At 38.5% G+C, this 24,536-nt stretch overlaps 1 protein-coding gene and 1 non-coding gene across 7 annotated transcripts in view; one reads left to right on the top strand and one right to left on the bottom strand.

Annotated features, from left to right (window-relative positions):
- The window catches only part of SYNE2 (spectrin repeat containing nuclear envelope protein 2), a 158,690-nt gene that overhangs the window by 110,573 nt on the left and 23,581 nt on the right, over positions 1-24,536 (bottom strand). For all 6 annotated transcript variants that reach the window (XM_021403871.1, XM_021403873.1, XM_021403872.1 and 3 more), the window contains exons 17-39: positions 23,693-23,866; positions 21,796-21,954; positions 21,358-21,531; positions 20,340-20,474; positions 20,032-20,187; positions 18,691-18,902; positions 18,349-18,424; positions 17,143-17,261; positions 16,435-16,558; positions 15,422-15,579; positions 14,846-14,993; positions 12,897-13,495; positions 11,849-12,028; positions 11,450-11,600; positions 9,073-9,231; positions 8,253-8,414; positions 5,808-5,909; positions 4,304-4,504; positions 3,393-3,558; positions 2,619-2,731; positions 1,267-1,469; positions 772-891; positions 400-685 (exon numbers count right to left, since the gene is read on the bottom strand). In XM_021403871.1, the coding sequence (XP_021259546.1) occupies positions 400-685; positions 772-891; positions 1,267-1,469; positions 2,619-2,731; positions 3,393-3,558; positions 4,304-4,504; positions 5,808-5,909; positions 8,253-8,414; positions 9,073-9,231; positions 11,450-11,600; positions 11,849-12,028; positions 12,897-13,495; positions 14,846-14,993; positions 15,422-15,579; positions 16,435-16,558; positions 17,143-17,261; positions 18,349-18,424; positions 18,691-18,902; positions 20,032-20,187; positions 20,340-20,474; positions 21,358-21,531; positions 21,796-21,954; positions 23,693-23,866 (4,077 nt within the window). The remainder of the gene's footprint in view (positions 1-399; positions 686-771; positions 892-1,266; positions 1,470-2,618; positions 2,732-3,392; positions 3,559-4,303; positions 4,505-5,807; positions 5,910-8,252; positions 8,415-9,072; positions 9,232-11,449; positions 11,601-11,848; positions 12,029-12,896; positions 13,496-14,845; positions 14,994-15,421; positions 15,580-16,434; positions 16,559-17,142; positions 17,262-18,348; positions 18,425-18,690; positions 18,903-20,031; positions 20,188-20,339; positions 20,475-21,357; positions 21,532-21,795; positions 21,955-23,692; positions 23,867-24,536) is intronic.
- TRNAL-CAG lies at positions 1,526-1,608 on the top strand. The gene has a single exon. It is a non-coding gene; the product is annotated as a tRNA-Leu (tRNA).

The following is a 24,536-nucleotide window of genomic DNA, read 5'->3' on the forward strand; positions in this document are numbered from 1 at the left end:
TCAGCAACACTTTAACACGCCCAAGAATCTACACATTTTGCAGAGGCTCTCCAGGTGCCCTAGCTACGTTACTGACACCCCTCTCCAGCTCTGGAGTAGTTTATGATGGGAAGATGGGTGGCCACCAGCACTCCTCTCTAGGCTATGAATTCAGTCTTACTCCATCTAGAGGTGTAGCAGAAAATCTCCTCTTATGTGTTTAATTAACTGTGCAAAAACAAGACTACAAAAGGAACAAAACAAAAACAAAATAATCCCCCCCCGACACACACACACCCCAAACAAGTCACAAAACGCAAGCAATCCGCAATGGTAGCATGTTTTATAATATATCGACTCATCAAGCATTTGCTTCCTTTTAAGCGTGAGCTGTGTAGTGCAAAGGGAGTAACACAATACCTTTATTTGATTAATCCTTTCATCTGGTGGCAGCTCACTTTCCTGCAAACTCAGATTATTAATAGCCTTCTCAAGTTTTTTGATCCAACTAGACATATCCTGGGCAAGTTCTCTGAAGTGTTCTTCCACTGCAAGTCCCTGAGTATTTCCTGCCATCTCATTTACATGTGTCATTAGTGTCTGATATCTGCTAACAAGATCACTGGTTTCTGAAATGATTTCATCTTCTGTCAGCCCAGTCTCCCTCAAGGAATTTGCTAGCTGAGACAAGGAATCAAATGGTTCTCTGAAAAATACAACAGTGAACAAACATCTGTTTCTCATAACAACACAGAGCAATCTTCTTTAGACAGAGCTCAAAGACAACAATACCTCTGCATTAATAATGTTTTATACAGGTTTTCAAGTTTTGCCTCATCTTTTTTGATCTCTTGTAGTTTTCCTTCTTGAGTGGTGAGCCATTTTTCTAAGACAGTGCTGCTTTCTTGGAGGCTAAAGAGAGAATAAATACAAGTGGAGGTCAAAATGAGGGGCATTACACAAGTAAAACCTGCTGACAACACTATTTTGCTGAAAAACACCAAGCACCCGATCAAGCTTGTACTTAAATCTTAGCGTATGGATAGTTTTAAGTATCCTGGCTCATGTCACTGAAACATATAAGCACATGCTCCAAAGAAACACATCACTGTACACTCCCATGTAACACTGATTCTACTATTTAGAGAAACATCACTTGAAGAATACAACAAAGCGCTCAGTAAACTTTATTAAAATATCATCTTTGCCAGACACTATGGCTGTTTAATAATGAATCCTTTTATATCACTTGCAATTAAAAATTCAGAACTGGCATTAATTCCATACCTGTTGAGCTGCTGGAGAGAAGTACTGAGTTCCTTTTCCCGTTTCTGACATCTGGATATCAGTCTTTGTAGCTCTGCTTCTTGATCTCTCACGCGGCTGTTAAGTTGGTTAATGCTTGCTTTGGGCAAGTAGTGCTTCACTTTATTCAATAAAGTCTTAACCTCTTGGATATCTCCATCTTTGCCTTCAGAAGTTAGGAAGTGCTGAATGAAAGCAAAAATGTGTTTGTGAAAGTAGGCACTATTACATAAATCACACTGTCAGGATGGCCGAGCGGTCTAAGGCGCTGCGTTCAGGTCGCAGTCTCCCCTGGAGGCGTGGGTTCGAATCCCACTTCTGACAGCTACCTACTCTTTTTCATGATGAGGAGGCACCGAAATAGGTTACACAGAGAAGTTGCTGATGCCCCATCCCATCCCAAGGTGCCCAAAAATCAGGTTGGACAGGGCCCTAGGCTGCCTGGTCTAGTGAAAGATGTCCCTGCCCATGGCAGGAACCAAGGACTGAGATCCCTTTCTGACTGACCCAAACCATTCCAGGGTTCTGTGATATTTAAGCTTCAAGAGTACTTTGACCACAGTTATCTCCAACACCTCCTACAGCAATTCCTGTTCCTGACAATGACTGTATGTTTTTCATACAGTCTTCTGATTATTTTACTTCCAAGTGGAGGGAATAAAGAAGACAACTTGGATTTTCTTCACAATAGCAAAATAACAGACAGAAATAGGCAAAAGGAGCATTCAAATCTAGCGCTGACATCACTGTCTTCTTTTGTTAAGCTGTGATTGCTTCTTGCTCATCTTGTTGCATTTCCATCTCTTTTCTGTTCATTCTGTCTGATTTAGAGTGAAAATTTGGCTACAAAGTGAATTCACGTTACCCACATTTTGATCCAGTAGAGGTCAGAATTTCATTTTAACCTCTACAGAATCACAGAATCATTAAGGTTGGTTTTAACCAGACCTTGACCTCTAAGATCATCTAGTTCAACGATCAACCCATCCCCGACCATTCTCACTAAGCCACGTCCCTGTCACATCCCATGACAGATTTGACTTTCTGCATCTTTGCACACTGAACTACGTGGTTAAAGTCCACTGACTCACACTAAATACTGTCCTGTCTCTTACATGACCAACTCTGATCTGAGTTTGAACTATATTATTCAATTTTAATTCAGATTTACTTTCCACTTTTTGTCCTAATGCTTTATGTTACACGAAATGCTCTTTTGGCCTCAAGTTACAAATCACAATGTATGAATTCAATCCCCAGAATAATCTCCTGTAAAAAAGGTAAAAGCTCAAGGTGAACCAGCAAGAGAAATTAAGAATATTTTAATAATTTACCTTTAGTCTCTGCAGTCTTTCTTCCAGAATCTGTTTTGTTTCTGAGGGGTCAAAGCAGTCCTTCAAAGACAGCTGAGTGCTGCTGAACCAGTCATTAAAATTCTTGCACTGACCTGAAAAAAGACATTCCAATTTTATTCATTAATTGTATTCTGTAAAAAATATATATATCCCTATTTAACATGAACATTTCAAGACGATATGTAATTGCATTTATCAGTGCTGCTGTCAGAGGCTGTTTTCCACTACAGGCAATGTAAAAGAAAATGCTTTAATTAATACTCCTTTTTATTCAGCATTTATTGACAATAAACACAGCTATATACTGGGAAAGGATGGTATGCCAGTCATAGCAGTTTCACTAAACAAGACCTGGAACAGCATATTATGAATTTTTCTCTTTTCTACACAAGCAAATATTACTCATCTGACAATGAGATTGCCTTTGTACCTAAATAAAAAATACTTGGAAAAAGTGAAGATGTTTTATTTTTGTATGTTTTTAATGAAATGTTTTGACATGTGCTCCTGAATTATGTTTTATATTTTTTTATCTAATTTTTAAATGTAAATATAAAAAAACAAAATACTTTGATTCAAATCAAGTGATTTGTTGGAAACAAAAGCCATTTTTATCCAAACCTTTATCTTGTTACTTTGGCAATAAATCTCTTTTTAACAATGAACCAAAATCAATTAATATTACAACAAAACTGATTCAACCAGTACCTACAAACCTAGAAAGCTTCCTATACATGAAATGTGTTTACTTACGATTCAAAACATCAATAAAGTGGTCCTGAAAGACATGTTTTTTCTTATTAAATAAATCGGTGACACATTTAAGCTGCTTATTTAATTCATCCACATCAGGACAATCCGTCTCTTCTTGGAGTAACGTCACATGATGTTTTTGTTGCAGAATTTTCTGATGTATCTCCTAAAGTTAAAATTAAAAAAAAAAAAGGACATCTATTAAAAAGAAAGTTTCTAAGTGTGAGCAGAAGTTTACTGTACAGTTGCTTTAGTATCTATCACAGATCACAGTATGTCAAAATAATTTCTTGAAGTGCACTGACATTAAGAAAGCAATCAATAGATAGAAATAAGCACTGAACTCTACTTGTGTCGTGTGTTTATGTGTCTATGCATATATAATCCCACTGTCGTGCATATTTTTCATCACACAGATATGTGAGAGGCACCATAACACAGTATGTTCCAGAGCATATAATACCTAGAACTGGTAATGCGTTAGCTGCAATATGCACTATTCCATTTTTAACTGTCTTAGGCTGCCTGTGAAGTCCCTGTGGATAGAAAAATAATTTCAGGGTAGCTGGGAAAATTATATTAAAACTATTTCTTTATTCTAATACCTGCGAAGACACAACCCAGTACCACCACAACTGCTTCAATATATCTTGGGTAGTACACTGCTGGAATTTTTACCACTACCCATTTTCAGTAGCTGCAAGGGTTAACTAACTACATCTGATAACATCCAGCGAAAATGGGTTTTTCTTTCATGGTTCCAGCATCTTTAGGAAGTGTTCAAGTAAAGCTCTTCTCTTGAGTTACTCTATCAGCTTACCACATGTACAGGAGAAAAACTTATGAAGATGTACTCAGGAGAGAAATAATTAACACAGCTGTAAAAGATGCTCAACTGGTTGGCACACTACCTCTAATTTCGTAAAGATCTCTAAGGTGTCAGAAGGAGACAAAGCTTTTAAAAGCGATTCAGTCATTCCAATCTGTGTCTTGGCCAGATCAAGGTCTCCTTTTAGCTCTGCTGTATTCACACTGAGTTCACTGGTACGCCGCCTCGTTGTCAAAAGGTCTTTAATTAACTCCATTTTTTGCACAATAGATGATCTGATAACCTTAACATTGGAAATAAAAAAAAAAAAATGAAAGAAATTATGGTGAATTGATTTCCTATCATGCTGCAGAACTGCACAATAGACATAAAAAGCAATTACATGAGCTGCAATCCAGACACTTCAACCACAGTTTATTCCTTCCCACTCCACAAATTGAACAATAATACTATTTAAGTCCTTCTCTGAGGAGGAATGATCTCTATTTATCTTCATTAGTGAAGTGTATTTACTGATGATGCTTTGCCACCGAATTTATTTGTTGGTGTACTCCAGTGTTGACTCTCAGCTGGATAAAAACCTTACATGCCCTTCAGCTGCCAGGGTAAAGAGAATCCCAGATCCCCACTACTACAGGCTTTCCTGAAGAAATCCCAGTGGGGATTTCCCACACTGACTCTAAAAACAGGCAAGGAGAGCAGAGTTGGGGAAGTCTGGCTCAAGACTAACAACTAAGGGGAACAACCTTTCCCTGATAGTTTCTGCAGGTTTGCATGAGACACCAACTCAGTGGAATCATGGCTACATGCTGAAAGATCATCCCAGGGGTCTGAACATTTCTGGTGCTCCTGAGGAACATAATGCACACAGAATGTGGTTGCTGAGTCCACTCCCAAGCATCTTTGAGCACTTTACTCAACAAAACTCCTCTGACTCACAGCCTGTAGAGGATAAACACACAAATAGCCAAACTGGGTCAAGCTCAAGGTACATCTGACAGGGAGCAGAAGCCTGGGGAATTGGTACAGGATCAAAGTAGGCTCATGTGGTCTCAAATAGTGCAGGAGGACTTATTCTTTGATGTGTGATGTTAACATAAAAAGATGACTATTTCCTTGTGATATTCCAAAGGAAAAAATAGCATAATAAACACCCCTTAGTAAATACCTGCACACTACTGAGCTACATTAAGCCGCACAGGTAAAGGTAGAGTTTAAAATAGACCAGCAGCATACTGAGTTGCTGGGATCCACAAAGGGATGATGAAGTCCCTTTGTGCCATGTTCTTTGCCAATAGCAAAAGACCAGATGTTGGGATTTTTAGGCAGGTCTGTGGAACAGCTGGATCAGGTCTGAGCCCTTAAAAGGTATGTGATGGTGAGGGGTTTTTGTGTTTACAATGACAGGTTTGGTTCTGACAGCTTGGGAAAGACAACAAATGAAGTGTTAGTGCTAACAGCCAACAAAATATCCACAATTATCTTTGGGCAAGTCAAACCAAGAAATTACTGTGGCAAAGGTGATGCTAGAAGCAGCTCTTGTAGTCATGAATACCAGTACATGAGCTAAAAAAGCTTCTTCCTACCTGGAGCTCCAGTGGAGGTTCATTACTATTTAGAAGTTCTTCTATCTCAGCCAATGTGTTGTCAAATTTCTGGAGTTTCTGCTCCTGGACACATAAGCATGCCTAATGGTGGGAAAAACATTTATGTAACTCTTTCTTTCTCTCAAATTTAATTTTCATGTTTATGTTAGAAAAATGTATTACTCGTTTTCTGATTCCTTGTTTTGGCCTATGCAGTTCCCATCTGTCCAACAGCTGCTTACTGAAAGATTTTCATTTTAGAAATTTAGTCTGACAATTTTTTGTTCTGGGGTCAGAAACATTCTAGGTTTCTCAGGCAAAAGTAGTTGTCAATGTACATCTAGCACAAATTTAACAATCTTAACTATTTTACTTCTATATTAACCAAGCAAAGTTGCAGGAAAATCATCTTTGTGGGTTTTTTTTGTTTGTTTTTCGTTTTGTTTTTGTTTTGTTTGCCCTGTATATGCTTTTTAAATATAATTCCCCTTGTATATAAAAAGACCTTTACTTGCTGAAACGGATTTTGGAACCCTCTAATAATGTTGATATTAAATATCAGCTACAACTTATGAAACATTACATGCCAAAAGTTGTCATGCTGTGTCTGATTCCAAGTTTCCAAATTCCCTCAGGACAATATATTCATTTGCAATCTCTACACAAGGAATCCTCAAGACCCATCCACTCCCTGCAGCCCTTACAAGAGCTTCCATTTCCATAGTGCCTACAGGGGAAAGGACTTCTCTCACATTATATATACTGAAACTATCTTTAAATACACAGTCAAAAAGTTCACTACTCAGTACTTTGGTGAGAGGTTTCATGAAAGCACGTGCACCTGTGCTCTGCTGAGTGGTCACAAAGGACCCTGGGTTTCAACCCTATGTAACATGATGCACATTGCAGCATTGGGTTTGTAATTCAAATTCATGTTTCAGAATATATATTAAAAAAAATAAAAGGAAAAAAAACATGAACCTGGCTCCCTCTTGAAACCTTAAATTTGACAAAACTACAAATGCGCTGAATTTGGCTTTCTCTTCCACTATTCCACTTTTACAGTAGCTCACGGGAAAGAGTTTCTCTCCCCCTTCCCCTTTCCCTCCCATCATTTCGAGAATTATCTCCTTGTGCAGGAGCAGCGGTGTAACCTCAGCCACCTCCAGTACAGCCCTTGCTGTGCACCAGCAGAAAGGCACGTCGAGGGCATGGTCACACCACTGTGGGCTTCAGCAGTTTCCAGGTAACAAAATGGCTTTTAAGATGCAGTTGCCAGCTGCCAGTGCATTTTTAGCGTAGCCCTCAGGGACCTGAACTGCCCCAGGTTAACTCTAACAACACAGCGGTAAAGACAACAATAACAGCAACAAATCCACCTGTGCACAGCATGTACACTACTGTTTCACTGGGAAGATCCGTGAAACAGAACACTTTGGCTTTTTATTGCTCTTCAAATTAAAACAAATGAGCAGCACTAAGAGTAGTAGCAATAACGCTGCAGATAAGCACAATGAAAAACAGGGCATTTGTAGCATATAAACACTGAGAAAGTGCTGCCTGCATATTTTCAAACTAGCAAATATGGGACTTATTAATGTTTCACCCCCACTCAAGCAGGAAATTACTCCTGTTTAGCAGAGAATGGCTGTTACCACAACAGAGCAGCACAGCTGGTCAATTACGACTCTAACATCAGAAGTTAAAATACTTATCCCCATATATGAGGTTCTTCAATGACACAGAGCTGGTACATGTGTTTCTACACCCAACTGCACCCCTATTCCTAGAGTTAACGCTAGAATCTCTGGGATAGGGGCATGAGTAGACCCTGCCTAGGCTCCACTGATGTCTGCCTGCCAATGGAGATCCTTAGCAACCAACCTCTACTATTAAGGCCACATTAACTTACACTGAGGAGCATACCAAGACAAATGTCCCACAAGAAAATTAGCCACATCTGCAAACTCTTCTTGAGCTGTGCATTGCCCAGCCATTTCTGAGGCTCCAAAATCTTCACTTACAGGTAACTTCTAACTAGAAAACTAATCATTACCCTACACACACACTCCTTTGTTCCCTAGGTACAAGGAATTTTGTGCACCATTGTACTTAGACTATAAATTTCCAGACTTCACTGTATGTTCATACAGTACAAAGGGATGAGGGGACTTCTGTACTGTAAAAAAGTATTTATAGCACTGCATTATTTCAAATGATTTAGTATACATAGTATACATATACACATGCATATTACTTAGTTTCCAAGACCTGCATCCCCTGCACATTATGCAGTATCTTCAGTGAAACTGTCCAGGCAGATACAATTGCAAATGTTAGGATTTCCACCGCTTTTGCAGTGCTCATACCTCTTTGAGATCTGCATATTTATAGTCAGAGCTCCACAGCACTAAAATGGGTTTAAAGAATTTCCATTCAAATTACCTTCAGCTGTGTAAGGTCCTCGTCAGTCAGGCAACGGTCTTCTAGGTTCTTAAGTTCTGCATTTGCCCATGCATCGATTGTGCCAGATAAACCAAGAAGTTTGTCCCACAAAGCCTGAGCTCTTCCCAAATTATCACAGTAGTTTTCAGTTTTTTCATTGATCTATCAGGAGATTTATACACAAAACATTGAGTTATATTCTAAAAACAAAGGCAGCGTAATAAAATCTGAGCGAAATGAAACCACCCACATAAACAATAAGTGCAGCAAGGGGGAAAAAAACCTCATGTGTCTTCACAGCAAACGGGTCATGGAGAAGATATTTAAATCCCTGCTGCACATGTCGCTAAACACACCAATCAAAACGGCAGCTTGCCAGTTTTAAGGCAGGTTTAGGAAGGAGCCTTGCTCATTAATGTTTATCTACTCTCAGTAAATACCATCTAATCTCAGTATTGATGCACTGCTTAGATTGATTATGGAAAACATTTCTCCCCAACAGCACCAGCGCTGTAATTCTCCTGCTTGACTCCAAAGTCTAAATGCACTGAAGTTGTTAAGGAAGCTTACAGATTCATGCTGCAAGCGCAAATGTTGCCTTTCTGCATTTCCCACAATCATTTACTGTTAAGATTGCCCATGATACAAACTATCAAAAGCATTACACCAATACACACTCCGCAAACTTTGCTCTGGATTTCTCTCTTAAGAATCTTTGCCGTATTGCACTTAATTTATTCCAAATATTACACATGAGTCAGAATCAATTACTATAATGCATAGTGGATAAGACCACCCTGATAATTTACTTTTTACATACATCCAGCCATCTGTCCACAATAATGTTGGCCTCATTCTCAAACGGAGGCTCCTCAAAGCTTCTCATTTTATTGAGCTGGAATTGAAGGTTTTTGCAGATCTGATTTATTTTGTCAACATCTTCAGCGTGATCATTAAATTCCTCTTTTGCCTCTTCAATCTGTGAAAGAAACCAAGTGGATATTTACAAGCACGTTTGATTCAAACAGTTTATTCAGTAAAACATTTTAAGTGCTGTGCTGTTACTTTCAGCTTAGAGAAATAATGGCACTACATGAAATAACTTGTTTTACATAAAATGATGAGATGTATTCTCTGCCGTTGCATCCCTGCTATGCTGACAAGAACATTTTCATTCTGTTATTGCCAGTGGAACAGCCCAGTGAGAACTATGGATACTATACTTCTAACTACAAGACCTAAAAGCACAGTTTGATTTAAAAGTAATCATCACAAGATCCAAGGGGACTGTATATCCAAACACAGCTTCTCAGTTACAAAAATAAACAACATACAATGGAATAATTGTCTCACATCCTAACAGCCTGGCACTGTGATCCCCAGGTTTTGAACTACGTTTATAAAAGCTTAGATTCCACTTAAAATTTGTCAAATACGCCACTGTCAGAAACAAAATCATCCATTTTTTCCTATTTTCGACTTAAACACGAGACTGCTGCTTTGTGCTTCATTGTAACGTCAGTGTTTACAAACAACACGGAAACCTAGTGGAAAAGAAACACTGACCTCTAGCGTTAGGCAATTTGTTATTAGGAGCTCTAATTCCCAGAGACGACAAGCATCTTATCGTACAGATCCTGCCAACCAGAGATAAGGGGAGGGACGGCAGAGCAACACAACCCACAACATGGCAGATGATCTCCTCTGTTCCCATTATACTTAATTACAAATAAGCAATCAGTACTCAAGGACATGTCCGTACTATGCTCTTGCAGACCTGCATTCTGAGAGTAGCAAGTGCAAAAACAGGCAGAGGAGGAAGAGCTATAACCTAAGCAAGAGGTCTCCAAAAGGTTAGGGGCTGGGCATGCAAGCAAACTGCCCTGCAGTGGGAGCTCAAGCAGCACGAGGTGCCAGAGGCCCTGCCAGTGAAATCAAGAAAAGATCCTACTTGAGCTGAAGGGCAGAGGATGCACATGGACACCCATCATGAGGGAAGAAAATGTTTATGCTACTTCTTAAATTTAATCATCCTAGGCACTGGCTGAGAGCAAATATTCCTGAACAGCACGGTTGATGTCTCATCAGAAAGCCTAAAAATGGAATCTAAACTGCTTGTTACATCACCCAGTCAGGAAAGGTGAAATCTGTTCACCAAAATGGACACAATGGAAATGCTGCTGTTCCACAATCCACTGTGGAACAATGGCTGTGGACACCTATGTCCAGTATTTGCATTCATTTACATAAAAATAATGTGACTGGCAGTCAAGGTTTTGTCTGAACCACAACACAGTTTGGTCAGCAAAGTCAGTATGACATCAGAGACTCATGCTGCAAACTTAGCTCAAGAAAATACTGAAATGTCAGGCCAGCCAGAACTGTTCTGGCTCCCAGAAGTCTGCATCCCAGTGCAGTTCCATGTTGGCAACCCCAAGCAGGCTCTGAGCAAGGTACACAAGTTCCAGTCTAGGAAGCAGAATCGATCTGTCACGATCCAGTCCCTCAGTGGATGTGCCATGCTGACATAGCATTACAGCTCCTGTTCTTCAGCTTCTTTCTCAGGGTTAGCTGAAAATCTCTGCATAGCACTGTGCAGTGCAGACAAACCCTGCAGCCTTGTCTGTGACCCAGGCAGGGAGAGGATACAGATCCAAATTCTTGGCTATACATTTCAGCAACAGCAGATAAACAAGCAGTCCTAAGGAGTTGCATTAGATATTATTTGTGCTTGATGTGGTTACAATGTTTTAAACTATCTCCTTAGTAGTGAATGAAATTTGCTGCTTTGGTATATTTGCAAACTACCTACTGGAAGGTTTTTAACTTGATAGAAAATATAAAAATGTTCTAAAGAGTGTGGGTGAAATAAGTCTTGCTGATTTCAAGATGTGTTTTTTGGCAGAACAATATTTCATCTTGTTTTGATAATGGATCAAAAGAGTTTTTTCCATTTTAGATCAAAATCCCCTTTAACAAGAACTTGATTCGCTAAGTAAAGCTAGTCACTAATTTAACATCAGAGTATATAGTCCTTAGAAGTACTTTGGAAGCCAAAGTGAAAGCAAGGACTTAACATTTCCCCTGAAGTCCAGATATTCAAGGTCAACCCAACACACCTGAAGACTCCTACACTCCCAAGGAATCTTTTTTTATTTTATTTTTTTTCACCTTTTCATTAAGTTCCTTTCACTCACCTTTGTTATCAGTCTGTTCAAATTGTCCTTCCCCATGTATGAATTTTGCTGTGAAAGCACAGTCTCCTGTTTCTGGATGATGCTGGTTAGACTACTTTTGCAGCTTTGATACTGCTTCAGGAGCTCCAGAGCCCTCGCACACTGCTCCTGGCTATTAAAAAAGAAGGAGATTAACTATTTATTCACTATGCATAAAGGAGCAGCCTAAGCCTCCTGCCTGCTTCTTTCTCCTACATATACGTGTGGGGAGTCCAGACTCTCTTGTGCTTACCAAACCAAGTTCCTTAGTTCCTTGGTTTTTTTACTCTGAAGCGTGGTTTAAGACTTTTTTGCTGATTCATTTCATAAGCAAACTTCTCACTTGTAAAATACTATTTAAAATATAACTTTTTTCCTTACCATTCAGCAAGCAAGAGTTTTGTGTCCTCCCACGATCTCTCTGTAACTCTGCATTGCTCATTTGATTCTTCTGCTTTTTCCTCTTTCATCTGCAGGAGCTTATTAGCAATTTCTCGCATAGATTTCATTTCAACAGCAGAACAATCTAATTCCTTTTCCAATTCCATTAATGATTTTATCCTTTATTAGGAAAAAAAAAAAAAAGAAATACAGACTTATATTAAAGCAAGTCTTGATTTTTTTCCATCAGTGTAATTATTAAAGCTCTCAAGAATTTCATCCTGAGCTGAGCATGCTTACTATATTAAATGACATCACAAAAAGTGTAATCTGATTTTCACGTCATGAAATTTGACAGTCTTCCAGATGAGTTATACTGACCTAAGAGCCGTTTGAGAAAGCAATCCCAAATCCTTAAGGGCAACGAGTTCTGTATGATCACAGTGAATTATTTTCTATGAAAATGTTAAGTGCACTCTGGCTATCTTTAAATAAGGTCTAAGAAAGGAAGTTATGGCATAGAGTGCAATTTCACAACTTAAAAAGTCACAGTTTATATACTCCTCTCCCTTATTCCCCGCAATAAGACTGTAGCCAACTGTTTACCCATCCTTTGTAGGGCTGCAGAGAACCCCTCTAAAACAGTATCTGAGATACAGGAATCAGATGAATGACTTTCTCAAGGTATGGTAAAATGACACTATTACTCAGGGGTTTAGATCACATGTTGGTGCTCAGGAAGAAGAGCTGTCTCCCTGTTTGAGAGTTATCTTACTGAAAACTAAGATCGTAACAAACAGTCTCTTCCTGTTTCCTCTTGATCAATGGTACTTCAAAGAAGCACATACATGGCATTTAAAACAAAATAAATGGAGAAGGCTTCCTTTTTTTAGGTTGTAAGGCAGAGAATAAACCACAGCTCATAATCTTTCAATGCTACGAAGAGGCTTTAAAACACAGTCAGGTTTCAGTGTTCTACTGCAGAGTCCACAGACCCTCTGAGTTCACTGAAATTATTTAATTACAAGAGCTCTGAAAAACAATTCACCTTTGTTGAATAGCTGGAACCGTTGGATCCTTCAAACCTATTTTGTTAATTCTGTCACATATGTCCTGAATGTTCTTGAGGAGTTCATCATTTCTGGTGGAAAAAACCTTGTATAAATCATTTCCCTCGGTAAGCATCTGTTCACTTGAGTGATCACCAGTCGCATTCAGCTCTTCAGATAAAGTTCGAACAAGTTTTTCACAGCTGGTATTTCTCCCACACTCAGCATCTTCCAAGCAGATATCAACTGTCTTCAACCGTTCATCCAAACATCGAGCCTCTTTTGCCATATGAGAAAGTTCTTGTGCAGCCTCTCTCCATGTTTTTCCTTGTATTTCAGGTTGGCCTGAGGGATCTGTGAGTTGTTCGACCGAAGACTTGATTTTCCTCAACGAGGCCATAAAAGCTTCCAGATCTTTAAGGACTGTCTCTCGGATTTGCATTTTATGGCTCATTTCTTCAAGCTGGTTTTGATAATAAAACATAATTTTACTTGCAGCTTGCAGATCTACTGGATTAAATTCATCTCTTGCTGAGCTATCTAGGTGTTCCAGTTGTTTGCACACTTCAATCTGATTTAATATGGATCTCTGTAGCTCCTAAAATTGAGAAAAACACCAACAGTGTTAGTAAGTGAAAGAAACCCTGTATCCTGTATTCAAGCTGAACCAACGAAAACCAAATTCTACTGATCCAAATAAAATATATGTACGTATATTGTTAAAAGCATGAAGGAGAACAGCTTTTGGATTTTGGTGTTTGGAATTTCCATTGCAATTTAGTACTGTGGAAGATCCAGCTACGGAAACAGTATTAAATGCAACTGGTTTGCTAAATCTGTATCACTATGCCTATAGGTTCAGTTCACCATTTGCTAAGAGATAAAGTCATGTTAGAAATCCAAGCATAAGTCTGTACAAGGCAATCAGAAGTCATTAATGCAGAATGACTTTGTCACAGCAGTACACAAAGTACGCTAAATAAGGTGGGTAAGAAAGAAAAACTGTTTTTTTCCTACTCTGGATCTTGGTGAAGGGTGGGTTAAAAGAGAAAAATCAAATAGAATGGTATTCCACAGACATGGAATTTATTCAGCGTTATAAAGAAAGCCCAATCTCCTTGCCAGCAACCAGAAAAACAGGAGAGGAAGCTGACGAGAGTCCTGGGACTTGGGAGTACTTGCAGGCACACAGATAACTGTTACTTCTGCCACCTTCAGTTCTCTTTTGCTATATTTTTGGAGGAGATTTACACACATTTAAAAATCTCCTTGCAAAGCCTGCTCGTTACCTAGTTAAAGGATTATGCAGCCCTCAGACAAACAGCAGTACATCAGTGTTGTGAAACCTCAGAAGTGCAAAGCTAGGAAAAAATGCAGGACCCTTCCAGCCAGAAAGAGTCATCTCAGACAAGGAGTGTACATGAACTCTGCCCCAGAGCCTGAGAGACCAAAACTCTTCTCAGCTTGAGAGCCAAGGGCAGACAAATGCAAACTTTCAGTACTGTGTAGCAGTCTGTGTGTTCACCAGGGAAAACGTACCAGGAACAAAACAACATCCACCCCATCTAATAGACAGAGCAGAGTCTAGGAACAAGATACTGAAAGCAGCTAAAAAAAACAATCCTGGAGCACACTCAGATCCCTCAGCAGATGTGATGGAGCCAAGTGGGGACAGTGTGAATCTGTAACAAAGGTAAATTGACCTAGGATTAAATATTCATTGCCGTGCCTTTTACAGTGGAGCATATCAAGGGTGCCTGCCTGGCTCTACAGGAGCAACAGCATTTATAAAGTAAATGGATTAAAATGCGTTTAGACATCAAAAGTTTTGGGAAGTATTGAGGATGTTGCGAAAGTCCTAGGTGAGAAACCCTATGCAGTCCTCTAGTTCCTAGACATATTAAAAATTGTTGGGATGCTGTCTCTGCATATTGGCATTTTCCCCTACCTTTAGTTCTCTGTAAGCAAGATCACTGTTCATCAGATTAAACTGCTGGATGTCCTTTTTGTTCAGCCGTTGATCTAATTCACGTAGAAGAATGGACTCATTTTCTATTGGTAAAACAATTTCCAAGGCAGTCCTTAAAGAATTAGTTCTATGAGAAAGGTAAAGAAACACGAATTGGGAAAGCAGCAAGAGAAGACACCGGACATTTTACAGCACAAAAATCCACAAAGATATTCTAATTGACTGTCTGAGTGATCTAATCCTCTTTTTCCTCCCAAGGTCAAAGAAGTTTTCCTATTGATAAATATGAGAAGCTGTGTGAACCACGGTGTATTTAACCAGAAGGCTGCAGGAAATAAAAATGAGTTCAGGAATACTGCACAGTGCTGTGACACTCTGAGCTTCTTGAAGAGATTCACACTATCTGCCATGCATAACTAAGAAAAAGATAAGTTTTATGCAATTAAAACAAAAGCCAGTTAGAAATCCATGAACACTTTCTAGAGCACACACTATTCACTTCAAAAGACACCTTTTACTTACAATGAACAATTCCTTTGAAATGTTATTTTATACCTGGTACTTATAATATCCTGAAGTTCTTTCAATTCTCCTTCTAGTTTGCTTCTTGTCTCAGAAATAGCAGCCTGCTCCACTTCATCCACAAGGTTTTCTAAGGTAGATGAGATGTTTCCCAATTGTGTCCAACCAGAATTGATATCATTCTCTACCATCTAAAAGATATGCAGGGTTAATTGATTTAATATGATACTGTATTTTACAACAGACTGGCCAGTTCATAAAATGACGATCACAAGAGCTTCTGTGGAAAAAGCTGAAAACATCTTTAATTAAGGGTTTCTTTTTTCAAAGACTCAATTTTCAGCTGCATATCTCTGACAGCTTTTTAGAATGCAATTTTCTGTGTCAGATATGCCTTCACTACATTTTAGAAATGCTTGATAACTCTGGTTCAGCCATTTTTTCACAAGAATGAATAGAAAAGATCTCATTTTAACTGTTTTCGAAAGAACAAAATGCAAACTTAGAACTGAACCAAGTTCTAACATGCTAGATATCTTCTCTGTTCCTTCCAATGAAAGAGTGTAAAAACCGCAATAATAAAATCTCTAACACCAATTTTGTGCCTTGTAACACCACCTTAAGTTTCTCACAAACCTACTTAAGTTCTAAGTCCTGGAAGAGTTTCATTCTGCATATGCACCATTAGCCTTTGATGGTTCAACTTTGAAGACTCCTCCAGCCCTGGCCAGGGTCCATCACTGACCATTCCTGCTGTCTACCAAAGCTGTTTCCTGCAGTTATTTTTTCCACTAGATCTTGCAAATTACAAATTGATAACCACCAATTTCTTCTTTTAGCAATACCGGCAAAACTCCACTGCTAAAGAGGAATTTGGTTCTGCTAAATGTTGAACCCTTAATTTCTCTGTATTTTCAATAAATTTGCTTGTAAGGATGCTCTGTATCCCTTGACAGCACATATAACGCATAGAAGGTAAGGGCTCTAAGTGAGAAAATAACAATTAAGGCATCAAGCGTGTTTTTAAAAGATGAAGAATGACTTACCTGTAATTCAAGCAATTTATTTTGAAGGCATGAAGTGTCTTTTATTTCATCAGTAAAGCCAGATGCTACTTTATCTCTGCTTACTTGTAAAAGTTCCTCCAGGTTCCTTCTTTGTGTGTTATAGCTAAAGAAATATACAATCACTTTCAGTGTGAGTATTACTTCTAATTTAATGGAACATAGCAGAAGTTGGGTATTGCCAAGCAAGACAGCCATATAAAATAAGCACAGTTTATTGCAAATGCACATTTTTACCTAAGTTGCAAACAAATGGGCATATATGAGCAACATATACAGTGGCTAAGAAATTGCTCACATGGATAACTTTCACGTGCAAATGCCTTTTAAAAAAAGCTCTTTAAATTCAGCTTTATAAATGTAAAAATGTGAAGTATTTTAAAAACTTGTCTCTTTTTTAATGTTGCGGTATTTGGACTTATTGGTAAGGAGGACACAGATTTCTCTGTTCCAAGGAAAGAGCAGAAAAAAAATTGCTACAGCTTTAAGTATTCATCCTATAATACCCTGAGGTTTGTATTATTTAGCTACTACGTGTTTCCTTATCAGTTGCAAAGAAATACTAAGAAAGGAGTAGAATAGCTCTTCATATCAAAAGTGCACCCAATGTTTCATATAGTCTATCAACTTGTGAATGTCTAGCATTATATCATCTCGTAATATACCTGCACTTTAACTTTTAAAAATTACCTCTGTAATGAAGCTGGTGTGGGCAAATCACTGTCTTCCTCAAACATCTTCTCACAGCTTTCTCCATTATGATGTTTTATATCTGTTTCCAAAACTGTCTCTACAGAGGATCTTGACGTCTGAGTCAAAAACAAAAAAGATAACAATGACTTCTGCATCACACTGTCAAAATGTAGTGAAGATCACCAGACACCTGTAGTCTCCTGAAAGAAGCAATTGCTTCATGTGTGCCAAAGGAGATGAGAGATACCATTCATGAACACAAAGATGTGCTTTATCTCAACAATAAGTCAAAACAGCAGATTTTAGAATACTTGCAGCCAGATCATTCATTCCATCCACACTAATGCTGGGCCTCTACTCATGCAACCACTCCATCTTAACTCCGGCAATCACAAGCCATTTGTGTGAGTTTTTGCTGCAGAAATCAAACAGCACTGCCTTCTGCACCTCAGGCTGCTTATACCAGATCACTGTGCACACCCATTGCTCTTGATTCCAGGATATACTCTCCTGAGTTTAACGCCAGCTGACATCAGTTACACACTTCATACTTCAATTATCCATGATGGAACAGAATTTATCATTGTATGAGGGATAATACTAGCAGTCTTGCAAGAGATCTCCCTTGATAACAGTCACTTCCTCTGTATCTGCCAACTTAATGTAAATGCAATGGATCCCTTCCAACAGACAGTCTGGATGCTGTCTGCGGAGCTATCTGCAGCCTTACTTCCATGAATGCTTATCCTGAGTGAGACATCTTCTGCGACATCCAAATCATAAATAGTAATGCCTCCTCTCCGAAATTTTTTTCTAAGAAATTACATGGATGCTGTTTTTCCCCCTATTTTTCTAAAGAAAATGCCTCCAGCTCTTTACTAATTTTCCTCTCTGTGTCCTTAGAAATTTGTTCAAATTGCCATGTGGTTTTTACACTTCAACACAGCTTCACATATGGCTCTTTCAGCTGAAAAGCACTCTTTAGCAAAATATAATGCAAGACTGGAGATTCATATATCTTCAGGATGCTTAGGGCTGTTCCCTGCATGTTACTTTTGAACATTTACTTTCTAGGTTCCCAAATGGAAGAGACCTGAAATCTGCCACAATAAGAATAGTAACAGAAATAATCAGATTTTCTTTTTGCCAGTGATCTCCTCTAGACTGAGCAGTGTTTCTTAACTGTAAGTATTGACTTCTTACCTCCTGCACTGAAAGGATATCAATTTGTTGAGTAGAACTGGGCTTTTCTCCATTCTCAGAAGCAACAATGGAGCCCCTACGGTTTGAAAGAAATTTCAGCTTGAGAACAAAATACAAAATACAAAAGTAAAAAAAGAAATCCTGGCTTATGATTAAAACTTAACAGTGCAGCTGTGTGGAAGGGTAATCAAACATCGCTAGTTTATGAAATTTAATATTAAACATTTAAAGAGTACAGTTGCCCACAGCAACATACTTGGGAGTATGCTTTCAATATCACAACATCTCCCCACATATCTGGCTTTTACGAGGCTACAACAAATCACTCATTCAGTCACCCACTCTTTCTTGGATGGCTGTCTTCTTCCAGCATGAGACAGCAAGGCCGTGTAAGTATCTGCCACAGTTTGTTGAAGCTTTTCTAGCTTTTGTTCAGAGTCCGCAGCAAATGTCTGTAAGTCTGGGACAGTTTCTTCTGCTAGCTTTCCCAACATTTTAAGATCTTCTAGTGACTTGCTAAGTTCTTTCAGGCTGCCTTCATGTGAAAAAAAGGCCTAAACAAAGGAAAATAATACAATAATCTCATGTTAAGCTGGAAGGATGGGCAGCTGTAATTGTTCTCACACATTTTGCTATTTCCATTGTCTTCTCGGATGAATGGACTTAAAGCATAAGCTGTCAAATCATGAGAGAAACATTTATCTTCCTTGATATTTTTTTCAAATAAAGTCAGGAAAGAAACTGAGATTACTGGGAATGTGTTCCTCAGCTAAACTACAAGTTTAGCTACTTTTGACCCCGAGTCACTTGCACACTGACATTTAAAATACTGACTACAGAAAAAAAAAAACAGAATTGGAAAATTTATTTTAAATACTCCCAATCAATGATTCTACTTTTGAGGCTGAAATTAAGATACATAAAAATCAAACAAAAATGTGAGTGAAGGAATGCATCCAAGAGTGCTTATTTTTCTTTTCTATTGCATATGTACTACTGGATCAGAATAAACTCATGGAAAGCAAACACAAAAACTGTGTTTAATTCAGCAAAGGCCAGAATTTCAACAGAGAGCATTTTATTACATTTCTAAGTGGCGAACTGGCCACATCAATGCATACCAAAGAGGATGAATTAAAATGTTAGTAGCAGTGAAGCGTAACAATCATTGCCTATGGAATATGCAAGATTCACTAGGCCTCACCCCAACAAATGAAAAATTAAAGTCTTATATTTAACTCTGATTAATTTATATGCTCCACAAACACAAAGTGGGACTACCGCACTGTGAGAAAATACTCTCACTTCAAGGCACCAAGCTTATTCAACTGCAGCAAAACAATTGTAACAAATGAAGAACACAAAATCATTTCTTATTTTTACACTTTGCACAGATAAATCTGTTTTATGCTTCAAGACTGTCCTAAAAAAAAGAAAAAAGAAAAAGAAAAAAGATAACATCTATGCAAAAATGAGGTAACTGATAAAGAGGCTAATATCTGCAGTCAGAAAGTCAATGAAATAATTTGAAATAATTTAGGTGGCCTCTGTTCTCCGTTTACATAACACAAGTGCTCTATTCCACAAACACAAGCTACTACATCCTCTAAAGGAAGCAGGAGCAGCTAGGACAATGCATTCAGAAAGAGAAATAAGTGAGCAGAAAAGAAAAGGGTCATGTACCTCATGTTCCTTGATGAGCCCTTTGGTTTTATCCATATTTAGGAGTTTCTTTTCTTTACCTAATTGCTTATTGATTTTTTTCAAAGTTGTGTTAAACTTCTTTTTTTCCCTTTCTAAGAGGAGCTGGACACAGGATGTAATTTCATTATGAACTGCCTGCAAAATTCAGAACACATTATCCCTGTGAGATGGAGACAGTATTACAAAGCAAATGAAAGTCTCAGAACACAGTGTGACAAAAAAAAACTGTTTTCCAAGATGCAAGGCATAATGAGGACAGACAGTGGAGTCTCCTTCCATTATCTCACCTCCCATCTTTTACGAATGTCTTTACTCTTTTCTTCTACTGCCAGCTTTTCATGATCAGATGAAATATTTTTCAGTTGTTCAACAGCTTTCAAAAAATTGTCAAGAACTTTATTGTCCAGAGCATTAAACGCTTCCTGCAAGAAAAGCAGCATTACAAAGAGTAAACAGAACCGAAAGTGGCTTACTAATCTAATAAAATGTCATCAGTAGCCTATAGAAGACACATATAAAGGACATATACATGACAGGGATTGGCTGTAATGGCACTTGCATGAATGAAAACAAGGGCATTCTCCACTCTTGCATATCTGCAGAAAAGCTGCAGACACTACCAATGTTTTATAGACAAAAACGGACGTTGTTCTCTTAATAACCTTTCTAAGGGAAAACATGGTACCAAAGCCAAAAGACTAAGGTCCCTGAACTCTGCTCATTTCCAGGGAACATACATGGCCATGTCCCGTGTCTGCCATCAAGCATGTGAAAGGTCTGCACTGGTATGATGGGACCCTGTGAGCTCTGTGCAGCTCCCAGCCAATGGCTGTCCCAGACATATTGGGCCCTTCCATTTTTCATACCTCACTATACACTCCTTTAAGAGATCCGAATTTTGAGATCTGACACTTTCTTTATCATTTAGCCACTGGGAAAAGAAGTGGAGATTCAGCATTTATAATCACACTTTAAAAAGTCGTCCAAGAATTCAGGCACATGAATCTTAATTATTAATCAGGGAAAAAATAGCGGTAGCTCGGAACAGGGATCTGAGAATGATGGAATAGTTTAAGACAGGCCACTAAATAAACTGGTATACAGATCCATATTTCCTCATTCAAATTGTCTGCCCACTCAATATGCTAGCAAAACTAAACTAAGAATTTGCAAAAAAAAAAAAAAAAAAAAAAGATTAATAGCTACCCCCCAAAAATCTCATATTTTTCTCAGCTTTTTAGACATTAAATGACACTAAGAAATACTAGAAATACTCCATTCAGCTGGCTCAGAACACAAACCTACCTCATATCTTGAAATATCCACTTCAGGACTTAATTTTTGACTAACAAGTTGCACAGCCTTTGAAATGGAAACCTCAATGTCCTTCTGAGACTCTTCAAAATTGAGTAAAGCTTCCTTTTCTGAGGGTTTCTTCTCAGATTTGGGCAGGATGTTTTCCATGTCACCCATGACAGCCTTGGAAGAAAGAGACTTTTCAGAACATGTGCAAGTTCCATTAATTATGTAATGTGATTGCTTCATAACACCACTCAAGTTTTTCAAGTTGAGACACTGATCTTTGAGATGTTCTAATTTTTGCCCCTGGCAAGAGTCTAGCACACCAATTCCAACATTATAAGCTTTCTTTGTTTTGCATGAATTTAAAGGAGTCTTCCCGATCACATAATGCTAAAAATGAGACAACTGTGGGTATAAAGTACAATAACAATAAAGGAGTACCTCTATTCTGTCTTTGGCTTCTTTAATTCGTGCCTGCAACCCAATGGTGTGAGAATGCTGTTGGGACACCTGACTTGAAGAATTCTTCATCTGAGATTGCAATATCTCTTCTACTGCCTTAACTTGCTCTTGGCACGAGATTCCCCTTGCAGCCAAGCTCTGGTTGAATGAAAAGCATTAGAAGTCTGCCCAGTATTTATGTCTTTTTGTTTAAAGAAACTGAATGAAAAAGCCAGCATTAATTATGAACAGTCAATATTTGGTCAAGAAAAAGATCATACATTCCAATAGTCAGTGTATTTTGCTGCAAAATCTCTGTGTAGACAGAGTCTGCTGCCATCCACAGGGGATTCTGTTTGCTGACACATTTTTTCTGTCAATGTGATATCATCAGTACTTTGCCTCAGACTCAATTAGAAGTAATTTTTTAAATGTGGTCTCTCATCTCAACAGCCTTCCAAAAGCACAAACCGCACATTTGGATATGCATAACCTGATCATGAAGTCATCCAAAAGTAAGCACATAATCAAGACTCAGAGTTTCTTGTGGTATTGAGTGCTAGGAGGCAGGAAGCAGATGGCTATTTTGCATGCAAAAGGTAGTGTGCCATATTTGAATATTTATCATGAAATGTCCTTATTAGAATTGTTTTGATCTATGAATATTCAACACATTTTCCTGTTTGAAGTTGCCAATTAGCATTCTTTTAATGATAATCAGTGCTTTACTCTGGTTCTTGACCTACTGTGCTGTGGACAGTTAGTGACCTGATCTCTCCTGCTCACAGACATAAATGCAGAATACCACTCATATTTTTGGACGCTGTATTTCAGGGTGTCTTTACTTAATTCATTGTTTTTAACAAACTAGTGTCATACTACAAAATGGAGATTAGTTTATAAATATATGCCCACAAAAAGATGAATATATTCTTTTCATAGCCTCACACTTCCTAATTCTGTAAACTAAACACAGGGCGAGAAGGCACAAGCTCAAAGTAAATTAGAGCAAAATCTAGTTTGCAGTTACTGTACATGGATTTAATGTACTGAAGAACATCTGTGTTTAATCTTAGCACTTGGACAGAAGAAATTCAATGAAACCTGTGTCTGGTAGCCACCGTCCTACCACTAGACTATGCTGTCCCTGTTGCAGAAAGGAACAAAAGACAGTGCTTCTGCTTCTCTAGTGCAAAACCTGGTGTCATTGTTCAGTCTCATCTTTACTGGCAGGACAAGAAAATAAATCAGACTTTACAATGAAACTGCAGAGCTGGACATACGTATTTCAACCAACTCTTTGCTAAGGAGGAGCAATAATCTCTGGCAGAGAGGCAGGGAAGGCAACAGACAGAAATGAAAGTAACAAAAAAAATCCATCAGTGCTAATTGTGGATATTTAGAACAACTGCCTGTAAGCTGAGATACACAGATTACCCAAGATGCTGCTGAAAATACCTCAGGGATTCCAGTTTTCGACAGGAAAGCACTGAATACAGCCAAATTGTCCCAGGCGAAGGTACATGATAGAAAGCACTGTAAATTCTAATCTCAGCACCTTGCAAAGTTTTAGTCTGCTGCAAGTGCTGTGCTGCACAGGACTAATTAATACCACTAAAGAACAAGTCACCAATCAAGAACACCAACAGCACTTCATTGGCAAATATCATTTGGACACAGCAGAAGATTCATTTGTAGTCAGATCATCTGGGACTGACTGGGAAATAAAATCAAAATACTAGCACTGGCTGACTTTTTACCACCTTGTGTTACAGCACAAAACCTGCATTCATTTCTGCTTCACTGATGAAGATACATTCTACCCAAGACATAAATCCACGCTGAAAGATGAGAACCTGATTAACAAGTATTTTAAGCTATGTATTTCCATTTTCACCTGCAAATATTCCTCCGTCTGAGGTTCCACAGGTGTCTTGTGACCAATTTCACCAAGCAGGCGTTCAGTCTCTGCTGCCCAGCTGTCTACACTTCCAAGGAGCTCTTCAATTTTCTCCACGCTTCCTGGAAGCTCCCTGGCCTTTTCAGCAGAATCTGTGCTCTCTTCGCCAAGCTATAAACAAAAAGAGTAGGGTAAGATACTCACACTCATCATCAGTTCACAGGGATCTATCCACTACTCCCCTGTAACTCTCAGTCACTGAGTTTACATTCCAGCTTTTGCACTCAACAAGCAATGAAGGACAAACAAGCACCAAACTTACACTGGTAAATAAATCACCCAAGGCTTGATTCTTCAAACCTGGGAGCAGGTAGGGCAACACAACCTGTGCCCCTGTGGCTATCCCCTTCCCTATAAGAAAGCAGCCGTATCCACACTACTACGGAGAACTCCTGTGATTCAGCATTCCCCATGTTATGCCAGGGAACTGTCAAAGGGAATGATAGCTACAGTTGGCCAAATACAAATTTAATTGTACTGGTAGTCGGGCCATATTTCAAGCATTTGCCCATTCACTTTGTTTACCTATACATATGTTTATATATATGTTCTCATTAAGCTCATCTTCTACAAAAATATTGTAATTTTTTGCCATCATTTAACATCACAGCAGTATCTTGAATAAATGACACTGAAAGGCTCAACTTAGAAAATTAAGAGTTCTAACCGTCCAAAGTGGAGTGATAATGCTGGTCTTGTGAAAGCATTCTAGAAAAAGTAATATACATAACATCAAGCAGATTCTATAGGAATTTACATCCACCGAAAATCCTATCAAGTG

Source organism: Numida meleagris, chromosome 6 (genome assembly GCF_002078875.1).
Source record: "Numida meleagris isolate 19003 breed g44 Domestic line chromosome 6, NumMel1.0, whole genome shotgun sequence".
In the NCBI taxonomy this organism is placed as follows: Eukaryota; Metazoa; Chordata; class Aves; order Galliformes; family Numididae; genus Numida; species Numida meleagris.